Source organism: Eurytemora carolleeae, unplaced genomic scaffold (genome assembly GCF_000591075.1).
Source record: "Eurytemora carolleeae unplaced genomic scaffold, Eaff_2.0 scaffold603, whole genome shotgun sequence".
Lineage (NCBI taxonomy): Eukaryota > Metazoa > Arthropoda > Copepoda > Calanoida > Temoridae > Eurytemora > Eurytemora carolleeae.
The window spans coordinates 150,261-177,544 of record NW_019396807.1 but is presented as its reverse complement, the minus strand read 5'-3'; the positions used below and the strand labels follow the sequence as shown (position 1 = coordinate 177,544).

Here is a 27,284-nt window from a genome sequence, read left to right as displayed (position 1 = left end):
GGGGGGGGGGGGGGTACGCGGAGTTCAAAAATCGTATACTATAAGAAAAGATCATAGTACATATATATACTATATGTTCATTGTTCAATATGTCTGGTGGGGACGGGGGTCTTTTTTTCCCTCCGTAAAATTGAGCAACTCCTGAAAAACGCAATTCCTTTAGAAGTCCAAAGTTATGGCTCAAAAATTAAATCTTTCGAAATTTTTTTTAAATGCAAGCCGCTCCTTTATTTGTGGTGTTAGTGTTGATAACTTGATATTCTCGCCGAATGCCGCAAAAATATTTTCATGAATCAAGTGAAAAATATCCAAATTAACCATTCAAATGTACTCAAAACAGTTTAAAATGTAGAATAACTGTTTTAAGCTTTTAAGTAGACATAAACCTTCATTTTTATTTAGCTCTTTCCAAATTTAAATTTAAATTTAAAATATAACTTTAAAAATGTCGTCTTCGTTATAAAACAGTTAGGGCAATAAGCTACTTTGTAACTCAGGAAAAAATTGTCATCTCAATTGGACTAATGAGCACTGTTCGTTTCCTTGCGAGCAAATAATTTTTTTTTTAAATGAACTAATTTTTTAATTTTTATCAAATCAAGTTTTTAGTATATTTTTTTTCAAGGGGAGGGGGCAATAGTACATTCTTGCCCCTGAGCATTTTCCACGGGGCCTGCACCCCCACCCCTCCCCTTTCTCATGCAAAGAGCTAATAACCTTTTTATATAAAAAAATATTTTTTATTTTCGTAAACATAGTTCGTTTTACAACATTTTACATATATAGTTACTAGTTATAAACGAAAAAGGCATTTCATTTTACAACATTGTATATTGTAAAGCTAATAACCATTGCATGGATGGGATTGGGGGTTTCCCCTGGGATCATCATACATTACCCAATTTAATTCACTTATGAATTCTCTTTTTCACCTGAAGTCGTCCCCATACCTTCTCTCGGTTTCAACCACACGGTTACTTGATGAACATTTATAGCTGCATATTTATGCAGACAAGAGAACAAGTCTTCTGGCAACCCCCTGGAGGTGAGGGGGGGGCGCAAGAATTTGATGTTTAACACAATAAAACTTATTTTTGAAATGTAAAATCAGAAATATTGATTTATTGTTGTACTGGGCCGTCAGGACCATTTTCACACCAAGTATAAACCTTTTAAAACATGAAATAAATGATGAATCTTAAGTGTGTATATATTGTAAAATATTAAGATTATCAGATATTTTGGTGTTTTTTTTTAAACCAAAAGCTTCAACATGTTTTTGAACAATTAACAGGATTTGTAATAAAATTGTAAAACATTGCAACTCAAGACTCAAATAAATAATATTATATATTTTCCAGAATTCAAGAAAATTAACAATCAACAGCTTACAAATGTTTTAAATGCAACACAAATATAACTTAAGAAACATACATTCAGTTTTAGATTATTTTTTTTCTCAAGGAACTCTGACATCACTGACATGTGTAGTAAACATACACTGCAGTAGATGCATATAGAAATAAACGTTAATTAATCAATCAGTTGAGGGAAATTGATGTGAGGTTGATTTTTCAACGAATTACAGATGGGACTAAAGATTATTATAACCCTTTGGGCCACAAAAAACTGAGTGGGGTAATTTAAAAAAAAAAATTAGATGTACAATTAGATTAAATTAGATGTACAATTATATACGGTTTGTGGTGGAATAAAAATAAAACACTACAGTGAGCACTCTCAGAATGCAAACCAGATTTTTGTACATATTTTACATATGTACAATGTGTATATTGTACAAATTTACAATATAATATACTATGTGTAGATAGTTTTTGGTTTCTAGCGTTGAGATTTATGTAAATTGGATTATTTTCTTCTTTAAATGCTGCTTTACGAAATTTTACCACCTAACTTTAAAATTATAAATCATTCCCTAACGATGACCTTATATTTCTTAAAACTTTGCTAGGCTAAGACTCATACGATCTATTTACAAAATGTCAGTCTATTTAAAAATAACAGCAAAAATAACATTATAAAGCAGGGCCGTAATGTATGGGGGGGGGGGGGGAACTGGACCCAGGACCTTCATTTTAGAACATAATGAAGTAAAGTTCCTTTGATGAAATATGATGTGTAGATTTTTAATGTAATAATGCTTTTCAAATATGAAATCGGTAACTTAAAAAATTGTGATTTCTTTAAAAACCTACCTAAACCTTTTATATCGCTATGCAATCTGTATTATTCTACGATGGTCCATGAGCTCCTAATTTTTAAAGTGATTTAATTTATCATTCCGAATAAGATGTTTTGTTCGTAATTTGATGAAAAGTATGAACTTCCGAAAAATTTGGTATACATCATGGCCTTTTCACGTAATTTAGCCTTAAGCAAGAGATATATAATGTTGTGACCTAATTTGACCCAGTTATGTAAAATCATAGCAGCGATCATAGTTTCTAGTTAATCTTCAAAACGCAGTTTGACGTTCCTGGCATTGTCCCTAAACACGAAGGAGATGGCATTATGTCATTGACATGGTATGACCACCTATGCTGGTTAACTGTTATGAGGTTGTATCAGGAGTGTCACCTCGTTCATCCTCCACTCGTCTCATCTGTAGCACAGACACCTTAATATACAAGAATATAAATAAGGATTGTCTCAGGGGATTTAAGATTCAAATAGGGATTACGGATCAAAGCTTAAAATCTTAAAACTAACTTGAACATGACAAGAATGGGAATCAGGAATGTCTGAAGGGATTTAAGATTCAAATAGGGATTACGGATCAAAGCTTAAAATCTTAAACTACCTTGAACATGACAAGAATGTGAATCAGGATTGTCTCAAGGGATTTAAGATTCAAATAGGGATTACGGATCAAATCTTAAAATCTAAGACTAACTTGAACACGACAAGAATATGAATCACGATTGTCTTAAAAGGATTCAAGATTAAAATACGGATTAGGGATCAAACCTTAAAATCTAGAACTAGGTTGAACATCTAAGTTAAAAAAATTCTTAAGTTTTAAAAAAGATTTTGTTGCTGTGCCAATATATGGACTGAAAGTTTTATGTGGGGGGGGGGGGGGTTACTCTTTAAAAATACACCGTCACCAAGTTTGATTTATACCTGACTATTAGACAATGACCCTGTGGAGACAGTGATAGTTTTATGTTCTAAAGGTTCTTGTTTCATAATGACGGGTCCACTGACCCCTGCAATCTGTATAGGGCTCCCTAGCACCTACAAAGAAGAGTCATGTAGAAAAACTCGCAATTTCATAGGTTTATTGGTTATTTATTGTTGTGACATTTTTCCAACCAAATTGGCAAGAAAGAAATTTGAAAATGTTAACCTTTTTTGATAAAAATAATTTTAAATAAGAATAGTTTTGGACAATAATTTAATAGTTTAAGAGGTTTTGTCATTATACAGAGGCACACTATATCCTTTGTTTGTTTTTAATCCAATATACGAAATTAATTTACCTGTACATGACCGTCTCCGGCATGTAAATTAGCAACTACAGTTTGGTACATAGAGGCAGATACAGGTACAGTTACCAGCTGATGTCCGGATACTTGTACAGGATATGCTAAATAGGGTCGTAATTAATATCAGAACTCCACGATATGAACAGTATTTGCGGTTAGATAACGCTAATACATACAATTAGGGTTTATCAACAATCAAAATTCACCCCCTAATCTTGTAACAGAAAGAAGGCGAACCAAATAAGAAAATATGCCTGATTTATATTTAAACTTTGGTAAAATCAAATCTGAGAAAAATTCCTGTCAACCCCCCCTTGTTCTGTATAGACAACATAGCATTCAGTGCGGTAGACTCTTTCCCAATTGATTTAAAGAGTCCTTACATGAGAAATGGAAAATTTTCCGTAAGTTTTCAAGAACCTACCGTTTCCGTCCTCCCCTGTGAAAAGTATATGGCTCTGCTCGGCGTGTAGCTCGTGGTTTCCGTCAGAGGTCGCCACCTCAGCCAGGGTATGAACACCGCTCTCATGGAGCTGAATCTAAAAATCAGAAGATTAAAACTTAATTCGAATCCATCTTTGTAGCGACTTTCCGTTAATTAAGTGTGGATAATCAACTATCAACATTGAATGCATGTTCTCATAAAAGAAACGTACAAAATATATAGAGCACATAATTTTCTGTTAAGAACAACTTTTTTTCTCTTTGATTATTTACGAACGACCCAATGTGATATGGATCACTCTGTACAAGTGTAAATAATTCAATATTGAGAAAGCCAATATGCCAAACATATCAATGTTTTATTTCTGTTGTCTTGACCTGATGTATGTAAACTGTCTGTTGTCTAAGCCTAATGCACAATGTCTATTGTTTGTTGTAAGAGTCGGCATCTGTTGTCTGCTGCCTGAGTATGAAGTAAATTGTCTAAGTATGATATCGGTTGTAATCTAATGTCTAAGTCTGATGTATGTTGTTTGTTGTCTGAGACTGATATTGAGTATTAATGTCCATTGTCTGCTGTCTAAGCCTAATGTCAGATGTCAATCGTCCGTTCCTAATGACAGATGTCAATCGTCCGTTCCTAATGTCAGATGTCAATCGTCCGTTCCTAATGTCAGATGTCAATCGTCCGTTCCTAATGTCAGATATCAATTGTTCGTTCCTAATGTCAGATTGTCAATTATTTGTCAATTATCTGTGTTTGATGTCGGATTTCCATTGTTTATTGTCTGCCAAGGTGTGTACCTGTGCCTGAGTTCCGTCTGGAAGTGTAATGACCGGATTGTTAGGATCAACATGTACAATAGAAACTGTTCCATCAGCGTTAGCTATCGTCTGGACCACTCCTGACCATGGTCCAACCTGGATACATCAATCAAATAATCAATCAGTCATACGTACACCAAAACAATACATAACCATAACAAACCTCCCAAACCTCCCAACAAATCGACAAATTGACGAATCGACGAATCGACGAATCGACGAATCGACGAATCGACGAATTAACGAATCAACGAATCTATGAATCAACAAGTCAACAGGTCAATATATCAATATATCAATAAATCAATAAAATCAATAAAATCAATAAAATCAATAAAATCAATAAATCAATAAATCAATAAATCAATAAATCAATAAATCAATAAATCAATAAATCAATAAATCAATAAATCAATAAATCAATACATCAATAAATCAATAAACAGTTAATTAATTAATCATATCTCAAAAATCTAGCAACAACAATCGATAAATTAATCCATCAATAAATAAGGAAGTCAATAAGTACCTTTTAAGTAACCGTCAACAGACCAATATTATGCACTTTTTTAATCCAGACTCAATCAGTCAATCAAAAAATGTAAAGAGTTCAAATGAGAACAAAATGGTAAAGTGAACTTTTAAATTTTTGAAATTCATATTAAATATAATTTCATTTTTAACAAATGAACCTTTTTTATTTGCGGCGATCTCTTAGTATCATCCTCCTCGGTAAACTTAGGAAGCAGGTCATCTCTACCATGGTATTTATAGCAGTTTATCACAATATCTCTCAGTGCATGCGTCCAGGATATACTCTACACATTTAAAAACATTAGATTTTGTAAATTATATTTTATAATGTTTTCAACTTAGAATATTTATGTCAGATAGCATCAAATCAAATCAAAGTAGGGCCAATTTTAATACCTTAGTTTTTTCATCGTCGTTTCTAGCATCCATACGAACATTTGCCCATGGTACATGTTTTGGCCACCAGGGGGGTTTAGTGCTCTCCTTTCCCCAGCCTGGTTTGCCGCGTCCAGTGCTGAACTTCAGCATTAAAGGAATAAATGCTCTCAACTGTGCCTATGTAAAAAAAAGTTTTTAAAAATTCAATACCGTCAATTAGAGAGTCCCTCCCGTTTATGATCAAAAACCGGTTTTCAAAATTAGAGAATCCCTCCCGTTTCTATATAATAATCTTAAATGGCGCACAAAACTTAGAATTTCCTAGCTTCTGATACGCGACTCTGATTGGTTGAATTTTATACACTTTTCAGGGATACAAGTACAAGATTAGATTAGTCTCGAGATTAAGAAAAAGAGAGGATCAAGCATTGATCTCGATATCCACCATTCTAAAATTCCCAGCTCTGATAAATGAAATGATCAACAATTACCCGACCTCGAGAAAATACGCAACATGATCTATTTTAGTTATGACTTCTACTAAACCTTCTATATCGATTATTATTTAATTACACATCAACAGGCAACACTAATACTCAAGAATAACTCAATATCTCAAGATCAAGAGGTATAATTTTTCATCTTTTAAAAATCATGTTTAGTATGTTTAAATAGGTTATACTCCGTGAACAGGGACAAAAAAGTTAAGTTTTTTAAGAATATATGAATGAACTTTTGGATAAAAATTATTATGGTTGAAAAACAAAACCCTTTGATATCTAATTTTTGATATGTTTCCCCTCAAGAGTATCTAAAGTCTCTGGAACCGGTGGGCAATTTTTAAAACATTTACAGACAGTGTCTCTGAAAAAAGTGTGTTTAGGCTTTTTAGGTTTTTTTTGTTTCGTGTTTAATAGTGCTTCTAGTAGTTACAATTAATGAGGAAGTCGTCGAAAAATCATTTTTCTCTGAAATGTCGTTTTAACCTTCAAAAGTAGGCATAATAGTGATCGGTCTTTTTTCCAAAGGTTTTCAAACAAATTGAAATTATGATCAAATTTTTACGTTTTATACGACAGCAAAGAAAAAATTGCGCCTTTTCAATGATAGAATTGAGGATCTTTTAATATAAATGACGAAAAAAAGACGTTTTGAGTTATTTTGAAAACATTGATAACATCTTTGGAAATAGGACCGAGCACATTTTCGAAAATTCTAGAGAAAAATGTTTAATCGACCCACATTAGGTTAGATTTTACATACTGAAAGCACTTTTCAAACCAATAGAATGATGTTTGGTGGGGTAAAAAGCTTAAACACATTTTTTCAGAGACCCCTGTCCCTGTACACCAGTAAAGTCAAAGATAAAAACGATATGAATAATTTAAAACCCTAAATTACCTGGGTCATCTTCTCTACAGGAGTAGGAATACCTTCGATGACTATTGGAGGAAGTTCATGTAAGGTAGGATCATCAGGTGGTGGGTTGGGAGCCTAACAAAGTTGTAAATTTCGTTAAATATTATAAATGCATGAGAATTACTTTACCACAAAGATATATCTTAAAATACCTATCCCTTCCCCCTGGCAACTCATTTAATGAAATGTTAAATTTTAAAATATTTTTTAAAAATTTAGGGGATTGATTGTATGTAAAATATTGGATTAGCTTCTTCTAAAAAAAAACCTCCCGTGATTAAACTATACCAGGATATAAAAGATAGTAACAAGAGTTGCTCTTTTTTCAGAAGAAGGAGGAGGGGGGGGGGGGGGAGGAAATCCACGTCACATGAAATTATAAGTTAGCAACCTACCTGCTGTGAGAGGGCAGTCTCAAGTTCTGACATAATAACGTTCTTTAAACTCCGGACAACATCCTCCAATGGTTTAGCACCAAACACCTTAAATTAAAAAATTTTATGTTAAATGTTATTTTTTTCCTTTTTCATGAAGTAATATTTTTCTCTCTCAAAGTCATAAAATTATTAATTTTATTTTATTTTTTAATTCAAAGCTTGTTTAGAGTCGAAAGTAACAATTTTGTGCAATGTTTTCTACATTATTGTTCACTAAGCTAAAACTTATAAACACAACTGGAAAATTATTAACAGACAGAGTTCCGCTAATTCCATCCAGTAAATGTTCTAAGCTTGTTCACACTCTACAACCTTTAAGAGAACTTTTTCCAACTTTATGCATAATAGTTAGTTAAATATTGATTTAGATTTAATAATTAAATAATCTATAAAATCCGAAAAGGTAAAAAATGTTCAGAGTCTGAGGTAAAATGCGATGTTTACATCATCATCTCTCATCAGTCCTAGGATACTAAGTAAACAACTATGAATTATTAATAAGGGACAAAACAAAAATATTAATCACTTATTAGACAATAAACAAAAAAATTAATTACTTCTAAACCTTGAAATTATTAGTATTTTTCCCTGGGGTTGTAACAAGTACAATAGCTTGCTGGCCAACTCGTACTGAGAACTCATCAATAACAGCCTAGAAATAAGAAACTATAGTAAATCTGCAAGGGAACCCGACATGGAACCCCCAGTCGGCCCCAGACACAACATAAATAATGTTTGATAATGTTTATGAGCATAAATATATTTTGAGCGGAGGGGTTGGGGGAGGGGGATTAGAAAATCAGACATTAACTCCCTTTTTACACAAGAATCAATTTTTATCAAAAAATACTACTAACACTCCTTGTATGCTGTTGAGGAATAATAATGATTTTAAAATAAAAACCCTGTAATAGATTTTTACAGTGATTAATCAACATGAAGAAAAAAAGACAATTTAAGAAACACTAGCAAACTGTCATATTTTTTTATATTAATATCCAGAATCAAGCGTGACGCATTTTAAGAGATGTACCTTTAGTTTCCTAGTCAGTCTGGTAGTTTGACGCTTGCGTATGGAAGGATTTGTCTCGAACGAATGATTGCGTCGCTTACGCTTTGCACTGGCAATAGCGGCCGCTGCAGCCACACCAACCGGTCCTAAAAGCAACCAACCCATAAAAATACCGGAGTCATGTTAAAAGAGCCAGAGCGCGAGATAATGCCCGGGCTCTTGTATTTCGGTCTGGACCAACAAATTTCAAAATATTTTCATGGATTCTTTTACATATTTTGAAGACATTTAAGACGGAATATTGTTTTTTCCAGTATTGTTACTTTTAAAAACTAATTTAACAACACAGTTTACGTTCAGCATGTGTTTATCAATGCTTTAATAATCAATGGTTTAATGTTGCAGGGAAAGTGTCAAAATTATCTAACTCCCCGGGTGTAATATTAACCCGGGGGACTTTTAACGTCACACCGGATTGCAAGGATAAATGAGATCTTGAAAACCTTTATGTAAGTCAGGTCAATGATGCGAGGTTGCCAAAGAAAATTACATATATATCTCAATTAAAATGTTAGAAGCACTTACTAAACATTAATAATTGATATTAACTTAACGGTGAAAAAAAAAACACAAAAATAACAAGTGAGAAAAAAGTGAAAAACAACAAGTTTAAAAAACAAACCATACAACTAAAAATAAAGTTAAATATGAATAAAACTAAATGCTATGCTACATCAAAATGTTTTATTTTACAAAAAAAAATTTTGTAGCCTAACATATAATTGATCAACCAAGCAGTAAAATATTTAAATACTTTTAATATTTTGAGCTTGATTAAGAAGGGGGAGGAATTAAATCAAGAAAATGGAGTTTTGTCAAAATAAATTAACCATTTCTAGCTTTTTAAAAACATTAACGGATGTTTCTTTACCCGAAAGACAGCAACAAAAAACATTATTAAAGATTTGTATCTTAGGGTACAGCTGTGGTACATATAATTAAAAGAAAATATATTCAGGAATCAAAAAGACAACAAATGTTTATATAAGGGTCATTTAAAATTAAATTGACACTTCCTTTAAAAAGTGAATAAATTAAACTGAACTTTGAATAAAAATTTTCTATTTACGGAAGAGAAAACTTGAAAAAAAAATTATACTTCTAGTTTAAGGATCCAAATCCCAGGAGAAGGGGGCTGACCCCAAGGGAAGGGGGCGGGACGATGAAATCGAGGAATGGGGGCGGGAGGATAAATATGATTAAATATTGTACTGGTTGTGAAATAAATAAAAAAGGATGCACACCATTTTGCCAACCTGCGGCAGCCAGCTGACAGGTTACATCGCTAACCCCGAGCATTTCGTCGTCTTCGCCGTAACTGTCTCCGCAGTCGTCCATATCCTCATCCTAAACAAACAAACTTTTTTTATTAAGGAAAAATACGATAGAGGTGGTGTTCTTATATCCTACAAATTTTAATATTTTGATCTTAACTTAGAGTTTCTTGGTGTTAATTTAATTAAGCTCAGATTACACAATAAAAAAATATATATACTTAAACATAAAATAATTTTGTCTTTTTTCACTAAAATATGTCAGTTCAAACAAAAATATGTCTACTGTACTAAAATTCATTGTGTACACTGAAGTTTTTCTGTTTAAAATTAAAAGTCTATTTTCATACTAACATTGATCTAATCATCCAAAAAGATGTTATACTAAAATTCGGCTGTTATATACTTACATCATCTAAACTTACATCGTCCTCGTCAATAATATGGGTTGCAGGTAGAACTCGTCCAACCATAGTTGAACCTGTTATTCCCGAACCCATCGTTGTTATTGTTATACTCCCTAGATATAGAGGTTCATATTTATGAGAAATATATTATGATGAAAACTACCCCCCCCCCCCCTACTCTGAAAAAAATCATTTTTTCTCCCACAATTCTACGTTAATTTTAATTCTAAGTATATACTCCCATATATAATTTTTAACATGAGACATCTATCTATAAATTTGGCTTGTCTGTTTGTCTGTCTGTTTGTATCCAATAAACGTCAAAACGGCTGAACCGATCGGGCCCAAATTTTTTGTGGGACATCTAGGGACCCCAGGGAAGGTTTATGAATGATTGAAATTTTAAAAATTTGTGTTTTAGAGGTTTTTAATTTTGTAAAAAAATTTAAATTTTCTAAAATCCGCGATTTTTTTTTTAAAAATCCACAAAACTTTTTTCATCTTTGTTTTGAAATGTAAACAAAAAGAACATGTTCACAATTTAAATAGAAGATGGGCGCGAAGCGCCCTAAAAGCCTAGAAAGAAGGGCGCGAAGCGCCTTGAATTTCTAGTGCTAAGAAAAACTACTAGAAAAAAGATTATCGATGAAAACTAAAGGTATTCGGAAAACTCCAATATTATGAATATTTTGATTAATATGAAATTTTGTATATGGACATCATCTGTGTTTGTTTCAAGTAAAATTATAAAAAAATTGTCTCCCTTTATCCACAAGTAATAAAAAAACCTTGAACTTCATTCTGCTGTTAGTAATGAGATTCTTGGCTTACAGGTAGGTGTTTAAAACCCTTAGCTTGTCTTTGAATCATACTTTTTTCGTAAAAAGCTTTAAAAAACATGGAAAAAGTGGGGAAAATATTTATCCCCCCTTCTCATTTTGTTTGACAAAAATACTATCCAATTAAGGTCTGCGTGAAAAATGAGTTCATGAATCCAGAATATCTAAAAATATCAACAAAGCGAGAATATATGATAAAATAAAGGGAAAATATGATAAAATAGAGGGAAAACAGGGGGGAAAGTGATCTGAAAAACCTTTATAAACTTCGTTCTGATGTTAGTAATGAAATTCTTGACTAACAAGTAGGTGTTTAAGGTGTTTAAAACACCTGGCTGGTCTTTGAAATAGGCTTTTGGTGAAAAAGCTTAAAAAACATGGCAAAATAGGAAAATGGGGGAAATATTATTTTTTACAAATATTTTTTCATTTTACTTTAAACAAACATCAATGCTGTCCATAAACAAAATTTCATCCAGATTCCTTAAAAAATTCAGACAGGATTCCCGAACTTAACTAAATTGGTCAATTTAATCTGGTCGAAAGTAGTAGAAGCTAATTGGACCTCCCACTCAGTTAATTAATTACTTGAAATTACGTTTTCTATCCCATTAACTTATTTTATATTTAATTTATACCTGATGCCTGTCCAGAGTTAACCACATTCATGATTATAGAACAGCCAATTTATCTGAAAAAAAAAATACATTTTAAGTTGTTAAGACTCGACCTCGACACTCCATACTCCATACTCCAGCAGTTAACTTTATCTTTCTCAAAGGGGTTCCTCAATCAGTTTCATGAAAGCTAAAATACAGAATTCTAAACAGAAATTGAAGGGGGGAAATAAAATAAAATTGTCGAAAAAATGCAACAATTCTTATGATAAAAAACTTGAGAAATTCACATTTTCATGGCATGACAGTCGAAATTTCCTTCAATATACAAACGTTTAAACAATCCCATATTTTAACTAAATAATACGTTGATATTTATTTAAACCTTTAATACATCAAGATAAAATAATAATAATTGTTTATTATTAGAACCAATATTTGTACACTATGACTGTAAATACTCTAAACTGACCGGATTGCACATGCGTATGCGCATTTCTGAACCAGGTTGCGCAGGCGTTACGCGTTCCACAGAAATACGCAAATGCGCACTCCGTCTGCATGTTTATATTATTAGCCATGGACCGAAGAAGGAGTTTAATGACCTTTTTGGTTTAAATAAAAGGCTAAAGAAGTTAATTTATCTTCGGTAATGAAATAAAATGGCGACTCTCCGTTATTAGAAGGTTTGGGTCGATATTTGTAGCGCAGTGATGCTGGCGGGTTTAGATAGCTAGCTATCTTTCTAAACATCTTTATATTAGTTAGGGACGCTGTCTACTTTAAACCAAGAAAAAATTCACAATTATGGACGTTAAAGTTTTTTTTCATTGCAGGAAATGTATTCTCATCCTAATTTTTTTCTTAATTCATTTTTTATTTTATAATTTCTAAATTTATGAATAAATCATAAAAATGAAAAATAAAAAATGAAAAATTTATACTTGGCGGGGAAAAAGTTCGATTTCTGTAAAGATTTTCATTGCTCTACTTTTTGCAGTGTTTTTTCTTTGTTTTATTTCGATGAGTCAGGATGTTTTTTTGCAAATAAAAAGTTTAACAAAGACGACCTAGTTTATCTATTTATGTTGACCAAACCAAATATTTAAATGTAGCAATTTCTCAATCTCAACGTTAAATAAAAACTCATTCTTTCGAACATCTTCGGAAAAAAACGTTCGCTATAAATATACCCATGTTTAAATATACTGTGTATTTTTGGGCTTAGCGTAATTGAGTTCTTCCAATATAATTTAATTATAATTAGGCAAAAAAATAAAATTGACTAAACATCGAAATCCTGTAAATTAATTAATATTAGTTTTTATTTGAAACCGTTTGCAATTGCATTTTGAACCACTGAAAAGGTTAATTTCCTATTATACGATTTTGTGCATGGATCAATAAGTATCACATCGATATAATTGGTCACGTGGCCGCAGCCCCCGGCCCCCTGGCCTCTCCTAGCTGCGGCGCTCGGCCCCCTAGCCTGTCCTAGCCGCAGCGCTTGGCCCCCGAGCCTATCCTAGCCGCAGCGCTCGGCCCGGAAATTTTCTTATCCTAACCCAACCTTAAAATTATTTTTTTTTAAATAATAGTAAAATAAATAATGATAATGTTGCTGCTGAAAAATAAGTGGTCATGAACAAAATTGATAGGAGGGGGGGGGGGTCCAAAAATCGTTTACAAGGACGAACCCCCTGAGAAGTACTAATTTACAACTAAATTTTAAATTGAGGGCTTAACTGTTTTTATGGTCTTAACTTTATCTGGACTCCCGCCCCCGCCCATTCGTAGTCATTTCACTGTATTCAAGGTTGGTTATGCAATATGCATTGTTTAGATGGATACCCACTTATGCTGCTGTGTTGAAAAGAATTGGGGAGGGGCGGGTTTTCTAAGATTTTAACGAGTTTTGTTTCAGAGAAGATGGACGTTTTTCTGATGGTCCGTAGGAAGAAGACCACCATCTTCCTGGACGCGAAGGAGACGACCACCGTGCTGGACTTGAAGAAGATGATCGAGGGAATCACAAAGAAAGGACCCTCAGATCAACAGCTATACAGCAAGGATGATACAGGTCTAACATTTGAAAGATAAGCTTAAGTTTTAAGTTTATGTCGCAATGAAAAAACGAAGTTTGGGGGTAAAATGTTAAGTTTTCTCCTTTTTTATCTGTTTGTTTAGCGCATATTGTAAACAGAAAATATTTCTATAGTCGTCAATTCACAAGAAAAATTAGGGTGTCATGTGTTTTCAAATATGTTAACAATCAAATATGTTTTCCTGTTTAGTTATGGAAGATGAGAAGAGTCTGTTTGATTACGGTTTAACATCTGGGCTAGCCAAGGCACAACAGCCAGCTGAAGTAGGACTAGCATTTAGGTAACAAAAATAAGGATGATTGTATGGTGCAAGAGTTTATATTTCTTCGGAAGGCAGGGAAGGTTTTTTTCGCTGAATTTGGGAAAATTACTTATTATTTTGGGAAATAACTGAATTTCGGGGGGGGGGGACATAAATTTATCTAGGGGTTAGATGTATACAAAGTACAAGAGAAGACTCCCTACTCCAACCCTCCTGACCACTATTTATCTATCTCTATATAGATATCTATATCTATCTCTATCTAGGGGTGAGGACGGCTGGGAAGAACTAGAGAAGACTCCCTACTCCAACCCTCCAGAGCTGCCTGATGTTATGAAACCAGGCCAAGACAGTGCTTCTCAAGCCGATGCTTGAATATTTCGACATTTCTTCTCAGGGAACAAAATAATTTTTCTTTTCCCAATTTTTAAAATTTATATTTCAAGTTTTTCTTAAGTTTTATTTTTTATTTCTTGAATTAGAATGGACAGACAATTTTTGTAATTTTAACTTATAACATCATTTTGTTATTTCCAACTTTTTACAAGATCTTGATGCTTAAAAACTTTTTTTAAATTTGCATTGAATTATGTTTGTTTTACAGAGAATCTGAATTCAAGATTGGTATTGACTGACCAGGACTCCATTAATACATCTCAATCCATTTTTCTGTTCCTGGGTTTCCGAGCTCCTTGTCTCCTTCAACACAAAATATAATTTTAGTTTTTAAACCATTTTTCACCGAGTGTTCAACAGTTCAACAATACTGTCACATCCATTCTTGTTTGCTCCTTTTGTAGTCGAACCACCTGGGGTATATATTTTCCAGAAAACATCCTCCCCCCTCACAATTTCAAGTTTTTTTTTAATAAAAACATATAACAAAATATTTGTAACTAGGTAAGGAAAACACCAAAAAAGCAAAATAAGTTAAAGTTAATTGCCTTTTTCTTCATCCAAAGCTGTGAATATTTCCTTAACCTTCCTGTGGGGGGGGGGGGGGGCTAACGTGAAAAACATATACCCCTTCAAATCACCGCGCCTTTTTTTTACACTGTTTGAAGTTGGAAAATATCAAGTATTCAGGCTGAAAAAAATAGACAACCAATCCCTCCCAAAAAAATGCTTTTCAATCAAAGCTTGTTTTAGGAGTTTATTTAGTAAATTCATTAATTTCTCTTTTCGTTAATAACATTTAAAGAACAGTTTTTTTGTTCTCTTTTTAAAAAAATTTAACGCCTTTATTTAAATCTAAGGAATTAGTTTTAGAAATTTTGTTTCTGTTCTGTTCTGGCGAGATATGTACAGCTTTAATTTATTTAGAATTAATGCGACATTTCGTACATATATTGTACTTATCAGTACTGCATATATTGAAAATGTATTCATCTACTGTACTTTGCTCAGTCCCCTCGGTAACTAGCTGCAGTACACTCTAGGTATTAAACTTTTGAAAATGTTTTTTACACGTACAAAGCGCTAATTAAGTCTAATGTACGCTTTGTACACATCTGGTCCGTACAGAACACTAAAAACACTCAACACAGTTTCTTAAATTTGGGAGTAATCGCCATTTTATATTTGCTATCTTTGCAGTAGAGTTTCCACCTGCCTAAACCATCAGCTGATCGGCTAGTCACGTGATTACTCAAATGCGTATGGAATAACTGTAAACTATTATTGAGTAAGACTGTTCTAATTACTCATTATGAATAATATGATTGTAAAATAAATTAATTTATAATCATTGTCCCTTCTATGGTTCAGTAAATGGTGGTATAGTTTCCGTCATGGATGAATAATTAGGTTGGTTACTCTCAATGCGCTCCAATGTATGGAAAATGTCTCGCTAAGATAGATAAAACCTAATATGACGTCACTCTCGCCTCTATAATCAGTCTTGTCTATCTTGAGAGACAAAATTTTCCGAACATTGGACCGCATCAAGAGTAACCAACCTTATTATACAACCTTGGTTTCCGAACATTGGAGCGCATCAAGATTAACCAACCTTATTATACAACCTTGGTTTCCGAACATTGGAGCGCATCAAGATTAACCAACCTTATTATACAACCTTGGTTTCCGAACATTGGAGCGCATCAAGATTAACCAACCTTATTATACAACCTTGGTTTCCGAACATTGGAGCGCATCAAGATTAACCAACCTTATTATACAACCTTGGTTTCCTCGAAATATGTATTTTTATTTATGTATTTATTTAGGAAAAAGCTTTTTAGTAAGATGATTTTTAATGTGTACTCATATTTAGTTAAAGCAGACCAGGAGTTTGAAAGTCGTCTTCCTATGCCAGAGTTTTATATGGTTAACATGCTGTCATGTATTTGAATGAATATTATAAAATGAAAAATTAAATTTAATTTTCTTAGCATTTTAGACTGAAATGTTAGTGAAGTTCAGTTTATTGTATGCCACTACCAAAGTTTAAATTAATATTTTTTAACTCAATGCAATAATCAATTGCATTTGTTGGGTTCTATTAGGTTTAAATTGAAGATTCTCAAAAAAATTAACACAAACGCAAGAAAGTTGGACGGAATTGTAGAAAGTATTTTTAGATCAAAGAATTTACTTGACCGCTTAGCAAGATACTGTTTAAATAAAATGCAATCTTTAAACATTAAATTTTCAAAATGCTGAATATTAACGATAGGACAGATAACTAGCTTGGGAACCCAGCTTTGCCTTGAAGCTTAATTTCCCTTGGTTAAGTTAACCCGCTCAACATAAAATTATTAAACCAAGCTAAAATCATTCCCATGGTCGTACTCGTCTTACCGAGTGTCCTGATCAAAGTTTAAGACAGATTGGTCAAGGGACTCATGAGATATGATTGCACATGCAGGGTGTCCCAAAAAAATGGAAATTAACTGACTACTTCTATATCTTGTTCCAAGCAGGATAATTTCGTTTACATAATTTTGTAGTAATCACAGTTAAACATTTAACACCGAAAACTACTAGTCTCGGGATTTTCAAAATGGTATCACCTTAAAAATTGACAGAGATATTAGTAAGTTTATCCAGATTCCAGTATATTAAAAATGAATATAACTGTTCAATGTTTAACATTTTCGTCAATTTCAAAGATACAAAGAAGCCCTAGAAACCAGAGGACGTCCTAAGGTCGTCATGGGGACGTCAATAATTACCAGTGCGACGTCCGCCGACGTCATATTTTAGGTGTTGAGGACGTTTAACGCAAGATCATTTGGACGTCAAAAGTTTAGTCATTTGAACGTCAAAAATTTAGTCATTTGGACGTCAAAAGTTTGGTCATTTGGACGTCCAAAGTGACTAAATTTTTGACGTTCAAATGACTAAACTTTTGACGTCCAAATGATTAAACAAGTCATTTATTTATTAACCACTGAACAGTGCCTAATTAATTCTATTAGTACTGCTACACTTTAACATTCCCCCCTGGTATTACATTCACACCATAACTGTCCTTCTGTTGTTGTTACCCTTACCCCCAGCCCACTCGTCACTACCCCTGCCCCCCCTCGTATCACACCATGACCACCCTTCTGACCGTGAACGTATAAACTGCCTTTTTTGCTGAAAAATAGCTGAATTTTTTTGTAAAATTCAAATTCAACTTTGAAAATCTTTAAATTGCCTCTTTTTTTTCTTTAAGACTTGCTTAAGTTTTTTGTCTTGGAAGTGATGGTAGTTTGAAATTGAAAAAAAAGTAATAAATGTTGAAATTAAGATTTTGAAAAGTCAGTGGTAGTGAGGGTAGTTTTCAAATTAAAAAAATTATTGAATAAATGTTTATAAAAAAGTTTCAACAAGTCGGTGGTAGTGAGGGTAGTTTTAAAAATAAAAATAAAATTCTTGAAAATTTTTTTTTCAATTCCCCACTACCCTCACTACCACAGACTTGTTGAAACTTTTTTATCAACATTTATTCAAGAATTTTATTTTCAATTCCCCACTACCCTCACTACCTCTGACTTTTTGAAATCTATAAATCAACATTTTTTCAAGAATTTATTTTTATTTTAAACTACCCTAACTACAACCAACTTGTTGAAACTGTTCTATCAACATTTATTCAATATTTTATTTTTCAATTCCCCACTACCCTCACAGAGACCAGTTAGGTAACTCGACCTAACCCGACCTAAACTGACCAAACATGACCTGGGGGACTGGTCATGTTTCGACCAGTTTGGTAATCTGACGTAACCCGACCTAACCTGACCTATATCGACCTAATGGGACTGGTCGCACGACGTCGCTGGTTTCTAGGGAGGTAGACCACATTTTGGAAAGCTCATTACACTCTCTACTAAACGCTACTATTTTTTCGGTCAGTATACTGCAGAACACACCAAAAGCTTAGTTGAGGAAGATTTTAAATGGGGTAATTCTTAAAGGGTCATTAAAGGGTCATTAAAGGGTTACACAACTTTCAATCTTTTTTGCTTCACTTTTTGTCAATTATCAGTTATCGGAAATCAAGGCGATATTCATGTCGTCTCTCAATTCTTATGTTTATTGAGACACCCTGTACAACAGAGATTACTGTTAATATATATGTAGAATGTAGATTACATTATTTGTATATACAGGGTGTCCCACATCATATTAGACCGAGAACGTGTCTAAATTACGATTTTCGGGACTATAATAAGAAAATTTCATTAGAATGAATCATTTTGAAAAATAACATAAGGCTTATATATGAATTTTCTTGCGGAAAATGATAAGTTTTTCGAGTATTAAGGGTTTATTTTGGTGTTAAAGATTGGAGGCAATCTAATATGATATGGGACGCTCTGTATGTAGTTCATGTAGTTCACATGAATAAAATGAAGAGTTGGCAGGTTAAATATTTAATCCTTATTTTTTACGAATCAGTCCTGAAGGATCGGAACTTAAGTGTTGTGAATCTCGGGGATCAAGCATTGATAGACAGCTATGCAGACCAACAGATTGTTTTGTCTCCTCTTCGATATCCCGTGGTGGTCATACCTTGCAGGGATAACTAAATAAAGAGGTCGAACATTTTTCCTCAAATTCAGATCATAGAAGTATACCTAAACTGGAGATTAAGTGTTCATGATTAACGATATATTACACAAAGTTCTGGGCTAACAGATTTTCACTCTTTTGTATAATTCCACACCATTTCGTGCAAGGTGTTTTTTAATCAAGGCCTTTTCTTAGAGAGCGTCTCACATCATATTAGATTATCTCCAATTTTTAACGCCAAAATACGCACAGAATACTCGAAAAATCTAGCATTTCTGGAAAAAAATTCTATTAGCCTTAGTTAAGTTTTCAAAATGATTCATTCTTCTTAAATTTTCTGATTTGTCCTCCAAATTGTAATTTTTACCCATTGACGACACGTTCTAATTTGATGTGGGACACCCTGTAGATACTTACCTTTTAAAGATTGTAAAATTCTTAATCCGACAAAAAATTTGATTAGCTTATTTCTATAAATAAAGGACAGCTAAGTTTATGATAGTAAAACTAGAAATAAACCTAAAATATATAATTTCACGGATAACGTTGAATTCTCCAATTCCTTGTAGGAATTTTACTAATGAGAAATCTGTTAATCAAATCAGATCGAAAAAATGCGTTTAACTCTCAGATTATAGACTACTAGCTGCAGTAGTTAAAAGTTCCGTTATTTTGTATCTAAGGATAAGGATGAGTTGAACGATAATATTTATTGTGTAAGAGGCCTTGGGTAATAAAATGATAAAGTTCATTATCGACTACGAACATAAATATCAATAATTGGATGTTGATAAAAAATTCAAACCGATCAAATTCTTTTCGATTAACTATAATTTACATTTGATTTATAAGTGAAAATAAAAATAAAAATTTTAAGATATAAACACCCTAAACTTGACTTAATTGTTTAACCATACAAGTATTTTTATTTTCTTAAGATAAGAAGATTTTTAAAAAAACAAATTAGTGCTTGAGAATGGCGCCCGCAATCTATGTTGCTTTTTTATTCAGCTGCTCAGCAGTCCTAGGAGCTAAACTTGAAGTTGGCGTGAAGCATGATGAATTCCTGACCGCAGGACAGGGTCGAGAGCCAAGCGAAGAAGACGTTCATTTCTTCCTTTATACTAGGTTTAAAAATATAGGATTTTTCAAAAAGAATGAGACGACTGTGCGGAACTTATTCAGCATTTTTCTTAAAATCGTGGTTCCCAACAGATACTTGTCAGAAATTATTTTAAAATTACGTGAAGTTTTTAAAGTTTGAAGACTAAATTCAACATTTTGTTTGATATAATTTTAAGTCGTCATTACAGTCTCATCCTTTTTGGCTAACCCTGTACGCAGGCTCGGGTGAAATTTGATAAAGATAATTTATAATCTATAATTTATCTTAAATGGTAAATTTTAGTTAGAAACAGTTAGAAGAATTAGACTCAAACGTTTTATTTCTATTTTTTATCCACGGGGTTTACTTTTCAACATGAAATAACAGAAAAATCAAGAAAATCATCTCTGAGACGTTTATCTAAAAAACGACAAACATAATATACACAATGCGAGTTCTGTTTATTTAATCAATTAAAAGTTAAATATCTGAACGAAAACTTTACACTCGTCAGTTTTGAATGGGGGGCAAAAGTTATTTGTTTACATATATGTAAAACTTCAATAATTATGTTATCGAATGCGACAACTCAATTGCAAATATACAAAATTATCTAATAATTGATATATAGTTGATGAATAATGAATATCCTTGAAGTTTTTCATATTAAAAAGGTTTTTTTTCAATTTCCGATAAAGTTGAAATGTAGTTACCTGCAAAATATTCAAACAAAGAATACCGTAGATTCAAATGGATCTTTGAATTTATGAAATGTTAATCTAATCCAGGAGTAATGGGATTGATAATCCTAAAGAGATTGGTATTGATCAAGGATCCATTGAGAGTGCAGGATTCAATCCTTCTCATCCTACCCTAGTATTTAGGTAAATGGGTAAAATAATTACACCTCTTCTTGGATATATTTTGTAATTACTAGTCGTGGATATATTTTGTTATTTCTAGTCCATGGATATATTTTGATATTTCTAGTCGTGGATATATTTTGTAATTACTAGTCGTGGATATATTTTGATATTTCTAGTCATGGATATATTTTGATATTTCTAGTTATGGATATATTTTGATATTTCTAGTCATGGATATATTTTGATATTTCTAGTCATGGATATATTTTGATATTTCTAGTCATGGATATACTTCCAATGGTCTGGACTTTGCTCGTGGTTTTGTTGAAAATTTTCATAAAGGTAATTAATAGTTATCAAAATAAACAAGAAGTCATTCAATTTGTAATTTTTATTCACAAGTCGAAACCATCTTTTTTAATAAAAAGCATAAAATTTTCATTTGTGCAAGTTTCAAGCAGTTGTTCAAAATTTTCAAGCTCTTCCAAAAAAATTTATGAGAATTTAGTAAATTACTGTTAAAAGCTAAAGATATAATCAAATGCTTAATAGTTTTTAACCTGTGAAGTCTGCTACAGGGTGTCTCACGAAACATGACAGTTTGTGAATAGATTTGAATGTCTTCTTCCATATACTGTATTCTAGATGTAAAAGACCTTTTAAAGTTTATTTAGTTTAAAAAATCTTTCACTCAAATATATTTTACTTAGAAATGAATTTTACTCTAAGATGACTCCCATACAATACTTTTTATTATTTTCTTTGGTATCAAACAACTTAACAAATTATGGAAGAAGACATTATAAACCATTCACTAACTGTCATGTTTCGTGGGACACCCTGTATATCAAGCAGTGAAACAATCAGGTTGAAGAGATGTAGAGATTTTGGAATTACAGTTTTACACGAGTAATAATGTTCCTTTGTAATATAGTTCGTTTAATACCCAGATTAAACTTAAAACTTAAACTGTCTTAACAATTCCAGGATGTGAAAAATTTATCATAAAAAATAAGAAAAAAATACTTCACAGATTGACCTCGCGAAGTAGAACGTATTCAATGACCTTTTTTAAATTACGAGTTCATGGTTGTACAATTTTCAGCTTTACAGTCTGCATTAGCGATCTATTCTCCTGTATACAGGGAGTAAGGAGGGAGATATAACTGACGCTTTGCTTTGCAGACGGGTACTCCATTTGTAAAAGAAATATTTGTCTGATGTACAACTACCGCGTATACAATAACCTATTTTGTATATTTCTTATACAAATGGAGTGCCCGTCTGCAAAGCATTTATAATCATATGGTAGGGCGAACCGCGTCAGTTATATCTCCCTTCTATTCCTTACTCCCTGCTTGTATATCTATGGTTTAATATTATTGTTCTCTAAAGTATAAAAATACATTGACAGTGTGTTTTTTCTTTGTCTCAATGATCATGAAAAAGAAATGATAAAGGGAAAATTAGTTTAATTACTTACATCTGAACTGGGTTTGTAATTGTCTTTCTGATTATAATATTTTTTTTTAATCATTAAAGTAAATTGTATAATAAAATCAAATTGTTTTTTGTAACATGCAAAAAAAAAAGTTTTTTAACCTTCCTTATAATAGTTGGAGACTATAATATCTTTACTGTGGACTGGGGGAAGTTAGCTCAGTGGTATGATTATTTTGGTGCTGCGGGTAGGACAAGGTAAATAGGTTAATGTCTTATTTATTAATTCACTTTGTTCTTTGTTTGAAAAAGCATTTTAGACAGAAAAAAATATTTTTTTCAACTTTAGATTTGTTGGAGAGCACACTGCTAATCTTATCAAAATCATTGTTGACATTGCAGGTTTAGATTTAGAAAAAAATTTATTCAAAGATTTATTATATAATTTATTGAAAATTAATTTTGATAATCTTTTAGCGAATTAAGACAATTCAATCAGGAGACAGTATATTAGACAATTTTTTATGAAATGTATTATGCAATTTATTAGACTATATTCCTAACAATTTCTTAATTTATCAATGTTTGTAAAATTTTCCAAATGAAAACTTCCTAACTGTATAGTGAACAGTGTACAGCGAGGGGAGGAAGGCCAACCACATCAATCTCTAGTCCGAACCACATTCTCATCATTTTCTCGTCCGAACCACATCGAAATCCTCGTCCTTTCAATATCATTTTTTTTAAGTGTCCGATCCTTGAAAATAAATACATTTTTTAAAAATATCATATTGACGAGAACTGAAGAAGGACATGAGAAGGACTAAACTAACTTAAATTTCTCTTTACAGAACTCATGTACACTACAAGTACTCAATGACATAAGAACAGCCAATGTTCATAACCGACCTAGTTAATCTATATAATAGGAATATCTATAAAACATCTCTGTACATTTATATCTTTCAAGATGAAAAATGTCGTCTTATGCACAATCTATCTTTATCTATGACAATGTCAGGTTTCGAACATATCCTGACCTGAAAGGTTGAATTTAAAACAATGTCGCGTTTTCGAGACAAACCCCACTTTCCCATTTTTGAGTATACTTCGCAATTCAAAACAAAACTCAATTTCATAACTTCAAAATAAATCACTGAAAACAAAAATTATCTTATGAAGACTAAATTAACTTCTGAATTCTTTCTAGAATTTATCCACATTTTATCTGTTAAATAAGAGAATATCGATGATTTATTTTCAAGAATTTTAAACAAACAGTTTCCCGCATTTATAGTTAAATCTATATTGTAAGAAAAAAAGATATTAATATTTGGATTACTCAATGCTGTAATGATTTTTAAAGTACTAGCCTTAGAGGGCGCTTCGCGCCCATCTTCTAAATTAATTGTGAACATGTTCTCTTTGTGTACATCGTAAAACAAAACAAAAATAATTCGCGGATTTTCACAAAAATTTCGTGGATTTTCAAAATTTTAAAAAATTTAATGAAGATCGAATTTTGATGGAGACAAATATTTAAAATTTCAATCATTCATAAACCTTCCCTGGGGTCCTGAGATGTCCCACAAAAAATTTGGGCCCGATCGGTTCAACCGTTTTGACGTTTATTGGATACAAACAGACAAACAAATAAACAAACAGACAGACAAGCCAAATTTATATATAGATAAAAGAACAGTTTGTTTTTATTTTCTATTTTGTTTAAATTTTACCTTATCAAAAAATATTGTTTTGTTACGTAAGTGCATAAACGCTAAAAAATTAACATTGATATGAATTCCGGTAATTGTTTCAAAATAGGGATATTTTCGAAAATGAAATCAAGAGTCATCAAAAACTAATTCTCACACTTTATTATTAGTTTAAAATTGACATTTATTGTTTGAATATATAGTTTTAGCCATTTTTTATAAATTTATGGTGAAGTTTTGTTCTACTCGTCTTGAAATAGATAACTTTGCTGATTTGGCCCATTATTATCACTCAGTGCTAGAAATGTTCCTAGGTGTTGATAAGCTCCATGTATGTTCCTAGGTGCTGATAAGCTCCATATAATCTCCCAGGTGCTGATAAGCTTCATGTATGCTCCTAGGTGCTGATAAGCTACATATATATGCTCCTAGGAGGTGATAAGCTCCATATATGCTCCTAGGTGCTGATAAGCTCTATGTGTGCTCCAAGTGCTGATAAGATCCATATATACTGCTAGGTACTGATAAGCTCCATATATGCTCCTCGGCGCTGATAAGTACCATATAAGCTCCATATATTCTCCTAGGTGCTGATAAGCTCCATTTATGCTCCTAGGTACTGATAAGCTCCATATATGCTCCTAGGTGCTGATAAGCTCCATATATGCTCCTAGGTGCTGATAAGCTCCATATATGCTCCTAGGTTCCATTTATGCTCCTAGGTACTGATAAGCTCCATATATGCTCCTAGGTGCTGATAAGCTCCATATATGCTCCTAGGTGCTGATAAGCTCCATATATGCTCCTAGGTTCTGATAAACTCCATATATGCTCCAAGGTGCTGATAAGCTCCATATATGCTCCAAGGTGCTGATAAGCTCCATATATGCTCCTAGGTGCTGATAAGCTTCATGTAATCGGACACAGTCTTGGTGCACACGTGTCTGGTTTTATTGGGAAGAAATATCAGGAGTTGACCGGAAAAAAACTACCTAGAATCACAGGTAAAATTGAAGATTTTATCTATTCTTAGATTTTGAATACAGGATCACCCACCAATGATGATACTTTTGAGACGACTATTTAAAGTGTGTAAGTATTTACGAAGTAATATTTAATTTTAAAGATCGGATTCGAGTTTATATCGAGGTAATTCTGAGTGTTAGTCATTGAAAGACTTCAATGATTGGACAAGGTTTTCATTAATACTGGGACAAGATTTTATGTACAGTGATTAATTGGTAGCTAAACCGCATAATTGTGCCAGTTCAAGGCTGAAGAGAAATAGTTGAACCACGTCTGCGGAGTTAAAACATTACTCGCTAATCATCAAATCTGGTCTCTTACTTATTACTCTGCCCAGGCTTGGATCCAGCTCAACCTGCTTTTGATTTTGCCACCAAAAATGACCGTCTTGACAAGGAGGATGCTGATTTTGTTGATGTTATTCATACTAACAGTGGAATGATCTGGGAGGTACAATTGCTCAAGCATGATCTTTTCTGTTTCATTGTGCAATATCTAGATACAAGTTGCAGTTGAAACACGCTCATCCATATATTATTCAGATACAAAATTAAACATTACTGTCTAAACATTGAAAATGTTTGTTCTCAAATCCCAGTATTTAACTGAAGAACATATCAGCACAGTTTTAATTTATACCCCCCCCCCCCCCATAATTGGAAGTACTGCTTAACTGAGATTTTTGAACAAGAAATGGATCTTTTAAAATTTGGTTTAAGTTGAGAAGGTTTGTAAAATTTTTGTAAAGTATTTAGAAACCATGAAAAATTATTAGAATGATGAAGTGCCTTAGAAGTTCTTTTTAACCAATGAGATTTGTAAACAGTCTTGGATAAGAATTAGTTAAACCAGCTACTCACCTCTACTCACGACGTGACTGCTTGTTCACAAATTTCTATCTTAGATTAATTAGTTTTGTGTTACATCTTATTTAACCCTTTATGATCCTTAATTTTGATGTATTCTCTATGATTAGGAAAAAATTATTATGTGATATTTTGATTTTGATTTATTTCTAATAAATCTTACTTGCTTACCTACTATGCTCACTGCTCAGGGATGCTTGTCTATTCCGAAGCAGATTGGACATATGGATTTCTACCCTGCAGGGGGTAAACATCAGCCTGATTGTACAGATATCTGTGTTGTTGGAGAATGCAGCAACAGCAACATCAACGACCTAATCTTGTAAGTCAATATTCTAGATAATGACTGAAATCTTTGTTTCAATTGTTTCAATTGTGAATATGATTTAAAAAGTTGATTGTGATATAGAAAAAATAATCAAGTTAAATGTTTTTTTAATGGTTGTTCTTTTGCAAGTTTTGTGTTTTAGGGGTGGATGCAGTCATGGACGTGCTAACATCTACTATATGGAGAGTGTACTAAGTTTGGTAGAAGGAAAACAGTTCTTGTCCTGGCTGTGTCCTACTTGGGAAGATTTCCTGGCTGGATCCTGCTGTGATAGCACCACTGCTGTTATGGGGGCTGGGATTACAAGGTTTGATATTGATCTGAAAGGGACTGTAAGCGTAATTTCAAGTGACCCTCCAGGGCAAGGATTACAACGCCCGATTTAAACAGAACCCGTAAAATCTTTGTCTGATAAAGCATAAATTAAATATCTATGTTTTGTTTCTTTCACTGGTTTATTTTCATGTGTGGTTTTTTGTGCAAGTAACTCTCGCATTTCGTGCTTTATGAAGAAGTTCACAAAAATAAATGTTATCTTTCACGTTTTAATCAGATTAAGATTTCAAGGGTACCGTTGTAAATCGGGCATTGGAATCTATTCCATGTAGGGTCATTTAAAATTACGCTTCCGTTCCTTTTAAGTATATTTTTTTTTACTTGTACTAACTTTGCTTGATATTTAGGGGTGTCGAGGGGAGATATATGTTTAATGTTAGAGGAGAATCCCCTCATGCTCTAGGTGAAGATGGAGGAGCATGTTGATTTATGAAGATTATATAAAGATGTTCTAATAAATATCTAGACCATAA

The 27,284-nt window shown here is 32.7% G+C and overlaps 3 protein-coding genes across 6 annotated transcripts; 2 read left to right on the top strand and 1 right to left on the bottom strand.

Moving 5' to 3' along the window:
- Positions 1 to 1,332: 1,332 nt before the first annotated feature.
- LOC111708884 (DNA-binding protein Ewg) lies at positions 1,333 to 21,819 on the bottom strand. 4 transcript variants are annotated; one of them, XM_023482388.1, is made up of 16 exons: positions 21,807 to 21,819; positions 21,142 to 21,146; positions 11,777 to 11,829; positions 10,303 to 10,412; positions 9,863 to 9,965; positions 8,580 to 8,704; positions 8,112 to 8,198; positions 7,505 to 7,591; positions 7,092 to 7,184; positions 5,709 to 5,867; positions 5,471 to 5,596; positions 4,758 to 4,874; positions 3,934 to 4,048; positions 3,504 to 3,610; positions 3,145 to 3,258; positions 1,333 to 2,638 (listed from the first exon to the last, which is right to left on the bottom strand). In XM_023482388.1, exons 3-16 carry the CDS (start codon positions 11,805 to 11,807, stop codon positions 2,573 to 2,575), a joined length of 1,440 nt encoding a protein of 479 aa, XP_023338156.1. In that variant the 5' UTR covers positions 11,808 to 11,829; positions 21,142 to 21,146; positions 21,807 to 21,819; the 3' UTR covers positions 1,333 to 2,572. The 4 variants fall into 4 exon arrangements, with proteins under 4 accessions (XP_023338156.1, XP_023338157.1, XP_023338159.1 ...); XM_023482389.1 differs by having other exon boundaries at positions 4,764 to 4,874; XM_023482391.1 differs by having other exon boundaries at positions 9,875 to 9,965.
- Positions 13,653 to 14,853, top strand: LOC111708886 (elongin-B). The gene is made up of 4 exons (XM_023482394.1): positions 13,653 to 13,835; positions 14,050 to 14,140; positions 14,389 to 14,519; positions 14,727 to 14,853. Exons 1-3 carry the CDS (start codon positions 13,685 to 13,687, stop codon positions 14,495 to 14,497), a joined length of 351 nt encoding a protein of 116 aa, XP_023338162.1. The 5' UTR covers positions 13,653 to 13,684; the 3' UTR covers positions 14,498 to 14,519; positions 14,727 to 14,853.
- Positions 20,078 to 27,284, top strand: LOC111708885 (pancreatic lipase-related protein 2). The gene is made up of 10 exons (XM_023482393.1): positions 20,078 to 20,257; positions 21,023 to 21,118; positions 21,381 to 21,442; positions 22,717 to 22,798; positions 22,890 to 22,942; positions 25,152 to 25,259; positions 25,619 to 25,731; positions 26,339 to 26,469; positions 26,618 to 26,782; positions 27,159 to 27,284. The coding sequence occupies exons 1-10, from the start codon at positions 20,106 to 20,108 to the stop codon at positions 27,235 to 27,237; spliced, it is 1,041 nt and encodes a 346-aa protein (XP_023338161.1). The 5' UTR covers positions 20,078 to 20,105; the 3' UTR covers positions 27,238 to 27,284.